The sequence below is a fragment of the Sinocyclocheilus grahami genome, unplaced genomic scaffold (genome assembly GCF_001515645.1).
Source record: "Sinocyclocheilus grahami isolate Dianchi unplaced genomic scaffold, SAMN03320097.WGS_v1.1 scaffold1649.1, whole genome shotgun sequence".
NCBI classification, from domain to species: domain Eukaryota; kingdom Metazoa; phylum Chordata; class Actinopteri; order Cypriniformes; family Cyprinidae; genus Sinocyclocheilus; species Sinocyclocheilus grahami.
This window is the reverse complement of record NW_015506828.1, coordinates 64078-76291: the sequence shown is the minus strand read 5'-3', so window position 1 is coordinate 76291 and position 12214 is coordinate 64078. Positions and strand designations below refer to the sequence as shown.

The window sequence follows — 12214 nt, the reverse complement described above, 5'->3', positions numbered from 1 at the left end:
CTTTAAAAACATTACAACTCTCACTGATCCCAAACTTTTGAACGGCAGTGTATATTAAAAATGATCCTTGCTCTTCCAAGCGTTAGAATGGGAGTAGATGGGTGTTTTTGTTCAACAGTCCAAAAGAAGTCAAATAAAGCGCATGCATCCATAATGAAACATACCTCACACGCAGTGTTGGGTGTAATGCATTACAAAGTAATTAATTACTGTAATTTAATTACATTTCTCTTGAAAAAGTAAAGTAAGGGATTACTCTTAATTTTTCTGTAATTTAATTACTGTTACTTCTGATGTAATTGTATTAAATACTGCATAGACTATAGAATAATTCTATTTAAAACAATAGTGGATTTAACATCTAATATTAAAATGTGTGTTTAATGTAACCTTCTCCCTTTAAACACTTTGGACAGTTCAAGAATAATTTATGCAATTTTGTATTATGTATTTAAAAGAATTAAAAGAGCAGTTGCATGTTGTTCAACAAGTTAAGTTAAACAATACAAGAATAGACATGAAAACATTTGTAATTCTTTCAAATACAAAATTGCTTAAATTAAGAAACTAATAAGTAATGCAATACTTTTAAGAGAGAGTAATTAGTACGGTAATCTAATCACACTGTTGAAGGTGTAATTAGTAACTAGTGTGTAATTAGGTTTTTTTTTGTAAGAAAATTCCACGTACAACAGTTAGCAGAAGTGGGAGAAAAGTGTTTATAACATTTTAAATAGGAATATTTTTCTCACAAAAACACATGAATTCGCTACAGGAGGCACATTTTATGATGGATGCATGCACTTTATTTGACTTCTTTTGGACTGTTGAACAAAAACACCCATGTACTCCCATTCTAACGCTTGGAGCCAGGATAATTTTTAATATAACTCCGATTGGATTCGTCTGAAAGAAGAAAGTCACATACACCTAGGATGCCTCGAGGGTGAGTAAAACATGGGCTAATTATCATTTTCTGTTGTTTCTTACGGTGGCCGAGAGAGCTCAACGCACTGCAAATAAAAATAAGAAAACATCAATTAAAAAACACGCGCACTGCAAATACTCGCAACACAAACAAATAAAGAAGTGCGCTGCAAATATGCACAGATCACATCGGAAATGTTTAAGGGATCCGCAAAGTGACGAACATGGCTGGGACATATTTATGAGCGTTTGCTCTGAAAGGTGAGATTTTTGTTTATTTTAACATCCTGCTCATACGATTCCTTATAGCTTTTTTTTGTTTCGTTTTTGGATATTAGCCTAAATAAGCTGACGAAGTGCACAATTACTGTAAGTGTGAAAGGTTATGTAAACTGGATAACTTACTTTTACAACTTCCTCTACAAAAATAGCCTATGGTATTAAAATTGATTTTATTAATAAATAAATGTATTATGTAAAAAATAAATAAAAACAAAAAATGGTTGCTATAGCCATGCACAAATTAACCATGGATTTACTACACTAACCATAGTTTAACCATGGTATTTATGCAACTGTGGTTATACAAAAGGTAATCAATATTCCCCAAAAAATTGTGATTTTGTGGTTTGTGCGACTTGTGCGTTTCTGTATTTGTTTGTGTTGTGAGTATTTGCAGCGCATGTGCTGTCAAACTGATGAAGATGTTTTCATAATTTGCTGGTGCTTTTTCTACTTGCACGTGTTTTCTGAAGTTGCAGCGCTTGAGCTCTCTGAGCCACCGTAGTTTCTGTCTCCCGGGCCGCAGCTGTTGCACGTGAATTATGTTTTCTCTGTCTCTCATCAGGACGACAGTCTGCAGATCTCCGTTCCCGCTCCGCAGCACCTGTCTGTTCCTCTTTTCCTGGCGTGGACCGCCAGCTCCAAAACAGTGGTGGCCAATCCCATAGTGCACCTGACCAACCTCACGCATGACATACTGCACACCATCAATGCTCTGGACGCGCCTCCGCACCCGGATATCGTCAACAACGAGGTGAAGCGTGGCTCATCAGAACGAGGTAGGGGTGGAACGGTTCTTGGTAAAAACACACACGGTTCGGCACGCGCTAGGACCGCGGTTCAACTTAAATCTGACAACGCATCTGTTATATGTAACAAACAGGGTTCGGCTAATATATGTTTCTGTTGATGGATGCGCATTCTGGCTTCCCAATACATTACAACAGCAGCGATGGAAAAAAAACATGGACAAACCATTCACTCTTGTTCAATGCGACTGCCGTATGCTGGAATATGAGCATTTAGTCCGTCATCACCCGGCTGCTGATAGCGCGCGCGCACAGGTGAGACCTGAACAGCACACGCTGATATCTGTGTTTAAGCTAAACTCATGTAAGCTTTGCCAGTTTAAACATTTAAGAGCCAGAGGACGTGAAGATTTGTGCGTGCGCTCATCCGAAGCGCCTCAGAACGCGCGCAAATATTAAGCTCTCTCTGAAGTATTGTTTAAATGGACAAATTCACATATAAATTGTCAAAAAGCCCGTCTTGGTAAGTATCCTATAGCAGACACAGACATCTGTATCAGTGCGTTCTCTTAAAGTGACAGCACTTTCTTAATATTAATCAAACAGCAACAACAAAGAAATCACTCACTGCTCTTGATTGAATAGCTTTTGTAACTTTAATAAAGATTCATCTTTCATTTATACAGTCAAATATGCAAAGCTGTTTTACATTTCATTACTTTATTAAATTTCTGTACCTGAAAACGAATGTTAGACCTACCTAAAAAAAACTGAAATCACTGTTTATTTTATTTGTATCTTTACTCTATTGTATTTGTTTGTGCTGTTGCTGGTAGTTAGATAGATTATTCTTATTTTCTTTATTTTTATTTGACAGTATAGTTTTTGCCTAAACATAGCACGTACCGAAACCGTGACTCTAAAACCGTGATACGAACCGTGAGTAAGTTGAACCGTTGCACCCCTAGAACGAGGTGTCGTTACTGTCGTGATTGGTCCTCTAACACGTCTTCCTTCTGTCTCAGATCTACGTGATGCACACGCTGGCTGCTTCCCTCTCCGCCTGCATCTATCAGTGTCTCTGTGACGGACACAGCTACAGGTGGGTGTGTCTGTCGGCCTCACGATGACCCCGTGACCTCTGCCCTCATCACTGATTTGATTCTTTGTTATGGAACGCTTCTCTTCATTTGCAAGTTTTTGTGACAAGTGCTGGCAAAATGAGTCGCGGTGAGCAAATGTACAAAAATTTGTTGTTTTTATTTTAAGACCTTCTAAAATGATGCATGGTTTGTTGCAACGGACGAAAAATGACTGCGCTGCACCTGTTTGAAGTTGATAGAGTCAGCAAAGTCAAATTTGAGAAAAATCGAGTCAAAGTTTTCTGAAGGTTCCAAAGCAAAGTCACAGAGCAACATTGCATCTTTTCCTCCAATTCTTTTCTTAATAATATATCACCCTGCAGCACAGAAGCAGTGTTAAGTCGCTGGGGGATATTTGTAGCAATAGCCAACAATACATTGTATGGGTCACAATTATACATTTCTCTTTTATGCCAAAAATCATTAGGATATTAAGTAAAGATCATGTTCCATGAAGATATTTAGTACATTTCCTACTGTAAATATATCAAAACTTAATGTTTGATTAGTAATATGCATTGCTAAGAACTTCATTTGAACAACTTTAAAGATGATTTTCTCAATATTTAGATTTTTTTGCACCCTCAGATTCCAGATTTCCAAATATTGTCCGATCCTAACAAACCATACATCAATGGAAAGATTATTTATTCAGATGTTTATTATGATGTATAAATCTCAATTTCAAAAAATGGACCCTTATGACTGGTTTTGTGCTCCAGGGTCACAATTACTATATTAATAATCAAAATATAGCTTTTTTATTTTATCTTTGTTATTATAGACAAGAACAGATAGAACAAAAAAAAACAGTAGAACAAAAAATAATGCATTACCTTTTTCATTTCACTTCTAAACAAAAGCATTCAAGTCAGAAAAACATATAATTACATGTAAAAATCCCTTTATTATTGATTATTAAAACTACAAAAGCAGTTCAATCAAGAGTAGTGAGTGATTCCCTCTTTTCTTTTATTGTTTGATTAATATTAATGTGACAGACGGCTTACACAGTATATTAAGACCTACTGTAATGCACGGATCTAATGTTACACATCAGATGTTTTTCCCCAAACGTTCACTTAAGACAGAACAGAAAATCAAAATATAGCTTTTTTATTTTATCTTTGTTATTATAGACAAGAACAGATAGAACAAAAAACAAACAGTAGAACAAAAAATAATGCATTACCTTTTTCATTTCACTTCTAAACAAAAGCATTCAAGTCAGAAAAACATATAATTACATGTAAAAATCCCTTTATTATTGATTATTAAAACTACAAAAGCAGTTCAATCAAGAGTAGTGAGTGATTCCCTCTTTTCTTTTATTGTTTGATTAATATTAATGTGACAGACGGCTTACACAGTATATTAAGACCTACTGTAATGCACGGATCTAATGTTACACATCAGATGTTTTTCCCCAAACGTTCACTTAAGACAGAACAGATTATGGTTGCATGAATACTTCAATACTGTGTTTCAGTGTATATGTGTATATTTATCGGGATCGCACAGATCGGTACTCCTCTCAGAAAACGTACAAATAAAGATGATTTTAGATGTTTAATTACTATCTGGAGCATTGGGATCGCTAGAAGAGGGCTTAATGAACTCATTTTTGTGAAAACCTCAAATTCGACTAAAATGGACATTTTTCACTTTTTTTGCATGCAGCTCAGAATTACACCGAGTGCATTCACACTCATTCTGCCAGCACGGCTCACATTTGTGTGTCTTGTAATCGAGCGAATGACCCATGAATGTGATGCTCATGTGGCATTTACAGATGAAAGTGGCCTTTGGCTTTCTTTATGAATGCTCTTCTTTGATTGAGATTGAAGAGATGCGGGTTTGTGATGGATGAACTAAGCCTTTTAAAGTCATCATGAAATGAAAATCCATTTTCTAAATGCATGATATAGATCTTACTATGAGCAATGTGTGCACGTTTCATTTTTACAAATGTTCAGAGCTCGTAATGTATAATTTAGATATCATAACTGGATCTTCTCTCTGGTGATGCAGGATTTCTTCAATCATTCAGTCTGCTTAAACCCCACCCCTCCATTCTAACGCTCAGCTCCGCCTCCACCATTGAGCACCACGCCCACTTCTTAACATCCAATCAACAACTAATGTATAGAACCAAGTCCCGCCCCACATTTATGCTTTTTCGATGATCCACTTCACTCGGATGTCAATACAGAAAAAAGAGCTGTTGAAGCTTGTTTCATCATGACTTTAAAAAGCATTGTTAATTTTTTTCAATTTTTTTAAATGTAACAATTATTAAAAAATGTAATCTAATTACACGATGTGTCCAATAATCTGTTTAATTATTTATTTTATTTAGTCATTTATTAGACGCTTTTATAAATAAATAAATAATGATAAACCGGTCTAAATAAGGTATTTAAATTAAAATGAATATTGATATGAAATTGTTTTTAAAATTATTTAATGATACACTAAATATGAAACAAACAAAAAAACGGCAGTAGGTGGCGGCGAGTCACTGTCTTAATGAGTGAGTCACTGAATCATTGAGTCACTCGATTTGTTCAAAACCGTTGATTCATTCAGAAACGAAGCAGGTGACAGTCTTTATGAGTGAGTCACTGAATCACTAGTTGTTTCCATCCACCTATTTTTATGTGCATTTTGGAATATCGCATAAAAACCGCTGGATGGAAACGCCAAGATGCACATCAATTCTAAAAATTGCACATTTGAGTAGGATAGACGTTTTATGCGATAAGAAAAATTGGAATATCGCATAAAAAACCGCTGGATGGAAACGCCAAGATGCACATCAATTCTAAAAATTTCACATTTGAGTAGGATAAACGTTTTATGCGATAAGAAAAATGTGCATAAACTATGATGGAAACACATTTACATTTTGATGGAATAACTTGACTAACCAGCGGACCGATCTCGCTGCACAGCATCTGAAATGTTGTTCTGGTCGTTCTGAAATGCATGAGCAAAATCTGTCATCAAAGTATTTCTGTATAATTGTCTTACACGACTGCGTTCCCAAACAGCAATAATCCACCTCCGAAAGCGATGACCGCATTTATTGTGTTTCGTCTGCTCGCTCTTGAGCCGCAACTCATTTATTATATATGAAAATTATTATATTCAGTGGCTTCTTCTAGTTTTCTTAGTTCGCAAATGCGATATTCTAGTTTTGAGCATAAGTTAAATTCAAATCTTTGGATGGAAACATAGCTACTCGATTTTAAACGTAGCTATTTGATTTGTTCAAAACCATGGATTCAAATCCAAAATCCAATCCAAATGAACGCCCTAATTCTAATATGTATGTTTTTCCTCAGCCACGTGAATCCGTTCACGGGCATCACCTACCAGAGCGTCCTGCTTACCCATCAGCCCCCGGTGAGGAGCGTCAGCATCGAGGAGGCCATCCTGCCCAACACCTCTCCTGCGCAGTGGCCTGGTAAAGCACCGTGACCTCTGACCTCTGACCCCTGAGCTCAGACTCCAGACTCACCTGTGTGTCTGTGCAGGTGTGAGCGTCCTGATGCGGCTGCTGAGCGCGTCTGGAGACGAGAGCCAGCCCGGTCTGCCTGTGCTCCTGTGTGAGATCCTGACCGCCGTCATCCTCAGCCTCTTCGTCCACGGTCTGGCCACTCACTCCAGCCACGAGCTCTTCCGCATCGTCGCTCACCCGCTCAACAGCAGGCTGTGGGTGTCTGTGTTCGGCGGCGGCGCTCGTGCTCCTGTGCCGGAGAAGCCCAGCTCACCCACAGGTTCTGTTCTCCTCAGGGTGCTGGTTGTCTGCTAGTTTAACCAGCACTGTAAAAATAAATAGTTGAGAAAACGTAAAAAAATAAGGCAACTTGATGCAGTAAGACTTTTGTGTTCTCTCAACAATAAGAACAACATCCTTAGAAACCACACTGAGTTCCCTAGCAACCACATAGCAACACCCTAGCAAACATCCCGGGTAGCCTAGCAACCACATAGCAACACCTTAGCAACCACCCCAGGTAGCCTAGCAACACCTTAGCAACCACCCCAAGTACCCTAGAAACCTGTGAGTTCTGTTCTCCTCATGCTGCTGGTTGTCTGCTAGTTTAACCAGCACTGTAAAAAATAAATAGTTGAGAAAACTTAAAAAAATAAGGCAACTTGATGCAGTAAGACTTTTGTGTTCTCTCAATAAGAACAACATCCTTAGCAACCACACTGTGTACCCTAGCAACCGCATATCAACACCCTAGCAAACACCCCGGGTACCCTAGCAACCGCATAGCAACGCCCCAGCAAACACCCCGAGTAGCCTAGCAACCCCATAGCAACACTTTAGCAACCACCCCAGGTAGCCTAGCAACCGCAAATAAATGTAATTTATTTTTAATAATTGTTTTATTTAGATTTTTATTTTAAAATTATGTATTTCAACTTGACATTTTTATTCTTAATTTTAAGTTTTAATTTTAATAAGTGTTTTATTTTGAATTAAAAAAATATCTCAATTTTATATTATTATTATGATTTAATTTCCTTTTAATAAGTGTTTTATTTAGACGTTTTTTTATTTTAAAATAATTGATTTCAATTTCACACTTTTATGTAGGTCTGTGCAATTAATCGAAAAAACTCCAGCGATTATGAAAATACAGTAATCGAGATAATACGATTAGCCTAATATTCCTGCTGCCGACTGTGTGCTTAATATTAATAAAGCAACAAAAGACAAATTCTAAATCACTCGCTGCTCTTGACTGAAGGACTTCTGTAGCTTTAATAAGAAACAAAGAAAGTTTAATTCTTACTCAGACTATGCTGTTTTTTATTTTACATTTGATTATTCATTTCTGTCAACCGAATACTTGAGACTTGCATAAAAAGCTTAAAGCACAGTTTGTTTCATTTGTATCTTTTTATTCTATTGCATATGTCCTTTGCTTTTATTACTGACAGTTTAATTATATTCAATCATTTTGAGGACTTGTTAACCCTAATACTCTGCTGTGGTATTGAGAATTGTGAAATTCCTCTGGTCTCTAAAATTTAGATGTCATAGCAACCTTATTTACAGAAAATATGTATTTAATATACATCACGTGTCATAATCGTGTTAAATAAGCGGGATTACAATATTGACCAAAATAATCGTGATTATGATTTTTGCCGTAATCGAGCAGCCCTACTTTTATGATTTCATTAATTTTTGGTAAATATTTTAATTTGACATTTTTATAAATTATTAGCTTTTTATTAGTATAAAACCCTGTTTGGTAAACCCTTGATTATTGCGTTACGATTATGCAGCGTTAAGCTCCAGTGATATTAAAGCTTTCTGTTGTGTTTGAGTGATTTTATGACATCTTGCTCGCTATTTGCTCCTCGTTAGTGGAAGATGTGGAGCGGAGGCAGCGGCGTTCCCGGCTGAGCTCATCACGCAGTAACTCCAGAGAGGTTCCCGACAGTCCGGTCAGTCCCAGACCCGTGGTGATGGAGCCGGACACATCCGTCTGTAAAGAGCGCTTTGTGCCGCCTGAGCTCAGCATCTGGGATTATTTCATCGCAAAGGTTTTCTTTTATTCTTCAGCTTGCAGTAATTTGGCACTGTTGTGTTTGTGAACTCATTCGTTTGTCCTTGCGTGAAGCCGTACCTGCCTCCGTCTGCCAGCCGAGTGGAGTATGACTCTGAGGAGAGCCAAGGCAGTGAGGAAGAGGAGGATGAGGAAGAGGAAGATGAGGATGAGGATGAAGGAGATCCATTTGATTCCGACTCTCCACTGGCAGAGCATTCCAACAATAACTCGTACAGGTGAGCCGCGAGTAGAGCTCCATGATTAATCATTAAAAGATCACGATCTCGATTCAAACACACAAGTGAAGTATTTATGAGTGAGTCATTGAATCATTCATTCAAACCACTTTTTCATAATTGTAATATTAAAATTGGTGTATTAAATATATTTAAAATGCATATATATTAAAATGTTTAATAATTCATTCAAATAAGTTAAACACTTAAATAGACTGGCACAAATTGTTTTGGTTAGTTCAGAATCTTGGGATAATAGTGAGCTCTATTTGAGAAAAAAAAGAATCGTGATTCTCAATTTATCCAGAATCGTGCAGCTCTAACCGTGAGTCATGTGATGATGATGATGATGATGATGATGTTTCTGTGCAGCTGGTGTCTGATGCGCTTGGCCATGGTGCAGACCGTCCTGGTCAACCTCAAGACCTTCTACCCAATGGCAGGTCACGACCTCTTAGGTAACGAGATATTATATGTGTGTGTGTAGAGTGTAGAGCTCATCCAGAACGCTGCTGCCAGGATTCTGACTAGAACCAGATATTCTGAGCATATCACACCAGTCCTCAGGTCCTTACACTGGTTTCCAGTTACATTTAGGATTGATTTTAAAGTACTTTTACTCGTTTATAAATCACTCGATGGCCTAGGACCTAAATACACTGCAGATATGCTCACTGAATATAAACCTAACAGAGCACTCAGATCATTAGGATCGAGTCAGTTAGAAACTCCAAGGGTTACACAAAACAAGGGGAATGTGCTTTTAGTTATTATGCCACCCGCAGTTGGAACCAGCTTCCAGAAGAGATCAGATGTGCTAAAACATTAGTCACATTTAAATGCAGACTCAAAACTCATCCGGTTAGCTGCACATTTATTGAATGAGCACTGTGCGATGTCCGAACTGATTGCACTGTATTTTATTCATGTATAATAATTTTCTATTCTTAACGGTTTTAATCCATTTTAAATCCATTTTTAAATCATTTGAAAAGTTTTAAAATTCCTTGTTTTTATTGTTGTGAATGTGATTAGTTTTCATGATTACTTTAATTCCTTTTATATGCACTTTGAATTACCATTGTGTATGAAATGTAATAACGTGTGTGTGTGTGTGTGTGTGTGTGTGTGTGTCAGATCTGCCCGTGTGCTCGCCGCTCTGTCACGCCGCTCTCAAGACACTCCAGCGCTGGGAGCAGTTGCTGCTCAAGAGGTTGGAGATTTTTGGAGGTCCTCCGTCGAAGTTCATCTGCACTCAGCTTTTGGAGGACAGCGTGTCGTCGGGTCCGGCGCTGCTGCGGCACAAAGCCCTGTTTGAGCCCTCCAACACGCCCTTTAGGTACAGCATACATGACACAATGCAGCCGAAAATACTCGGCTGAAACCGCAATAGCTACGTTTACATGGACACTTTTTGCTTCCATTGGAATTAATTCATTCTGATCGACGAATCCGAGCGTAGTGTTTACATGAACTCTAAATAAAGTGATATTGCGCATTTGTATGTCACAAGCTTCTGATCGGATTTAATCTTTTGACATGCGCACACTGCGTGAATATACAGAGTTTCCCACTTTTGTCAGATAATGTTTCAAAAAGCACACTTGATATTTATCTACTTCAGGTGCTAATTAGGTGACGACCAGCACATGAACTGTTGTGCAGTGCTGCTTACTTTAGAAAGCAGTAAAAGTGCCCCTTCTCGCACCCAAAACCAGTCGTCTGTGGATGAGAGTCTTAAACAAGGACTGATGGGATATCGTGTTGCTCCACTTCACAGATGCTGAGTGAAAGCAGAATTTTAGAATGACTGCACACTCATTTATGACACTTTATTCACCAGGAAGAACAGCTCGTTCTGTGTGTCATACATCATTATGCTACTTTTAAGTGGACATTCGACAGAGACTGCCGTGCTCTCTGTTGTTGAAGCCCTGAGACTAGCAAGAGTGGATTCCAAATATTCAATACTTATCTTGCTGGATCTGTCCACTGATTTTGACACGGTGAACCACCAGATCCTCCTGTCAACCCTATTGGCAAATGGCATCTCAGGAACCGCACGCCAGTGGTTTGAGTCTTATCTCTCAGATAGGTCCTTCAAGGTATCTTGGAGAGGTGAGGTGTCCAAGTCACAACATCTAGCTACTGGGGTGCCTCAGGGCTCAGTACTTGGACCACTTCTCTTCTCTGTCTACATGGCATCGCTAGGTTCTGTCATTCAGAAACATGGCGCTTCATATCACTGCTATGCTGATGACACTCAACTCTACCTCTCATTCCATCCTGATGATCCGACGATAGCTGCTCGCATCTCAGCATGTCTAACAGACATTTCTTGCTGGAGAAATAACCATCACCCTCAACTCAACCTGGCTAAGACAGAACTGCTTGTGGTTTCAACAAACCCATCGTTTCATCACAATTTCACCATCCAGTTAGGCACATCAACCATAACTCCTTCAAAAACAGCTAGAAACCTTGGAGTTGTGATTTGAAGATCAGCTGAATTTCTCAGACCGCATTGCTAAAACTGCCCGGTCCTGCAGATTTGCTTTATTCAACATCAAGAAGATCAGGCCATTTCTTTCAGAACATGCTTCACAACTCCTTGTTCAAGCTCTTGTTCTGTCCAGGCTGGTCTATTGCAATGCTCTCTTGTCAGGTCTTCCAGCCACTTCTATCAAACCTTTACAATTAATCCAGAATGCGGCAGCAAGACTAATTTTTAATGAGCCGAAAAGAACACACGTCACACCTGTTCATCAATCTGCACTGGCTACCAGTAGCTGCTCGCATTAAATTCAAGGCATTGATGTTTGCCTACAAAACCAGCACTGGCTCTGCACCCCTTTACCTAAATTCATTACTTCAGACTCTAGAAGCTTGCGTTCTTTAAGTGAACGGCGCTTTATTGTTCATCCCAAAGAGACACAATCACTTTCACAGACTTTTACATTAACTGTTCCCTCCTGGTGGATGATTGCTTCTGTTGTCCTCATTTGTTAGTCGCTTTGGATAAAAGCGTTTGCTAAATTACTAAATTGAAATATAATGTAAATAACAAAACTAAATTGAAATTTTAAAACAAAAATCAAATACATAAGTAACACAAATAAATCTCTTCATATAAACAAATTAAGGCTTTGTCTGTGCTCTTAACATTTAAAACTAGAGGCAACCGCTGCATTTTAATCACAATCCAAACAAAGATGCTACATACATGCAACACCAGCAGTTTTTAATCTAAATTAGATTGTATAATTTTGAAATTTGAAGCAAAAACAGAATGGTTTGACTTC

At 38.2% G+C, this 12214-nt stretch overlaps 1 protein-coding gene across 1 annotated transcript in view; it reads left to right on the top strand.

The window, feature by feature from the left end:
* LOC107571775 (dmX-like protein 1) overlaps positions 1–12214 on the top strand; it is a 67639-nt gene that overhangs the window by 38121 nt on the left and 17304 nt on the right. The window contains exons 23-30 of the mRNA XM_016258143.1: positions 1775–1963; positions 2984–3060; positions 6448–6569; positions 6640–6882; positions 8493–8671; positions 8749–8912; positions 9285–9370; positions 10050–10251. Coding sequence (XP_016113629.1) covers positions 1775–1963; positions 2984–3060; positions 6448–6569; positions 6640–6882; positions 8493–8671; positions 8749–8912; positions 9285–9370; positions 10050–10251 — 1262 coding nt within the window. The remainder of the gene's footprint in view (positions 1–1774; positions 1964–2983; positions 3061–6447; positions 6570–6639; positions 6883–8492; positions 8672–8748; positions 8913–9284; positions 9371–10049; positions 10252–12214) is intronic.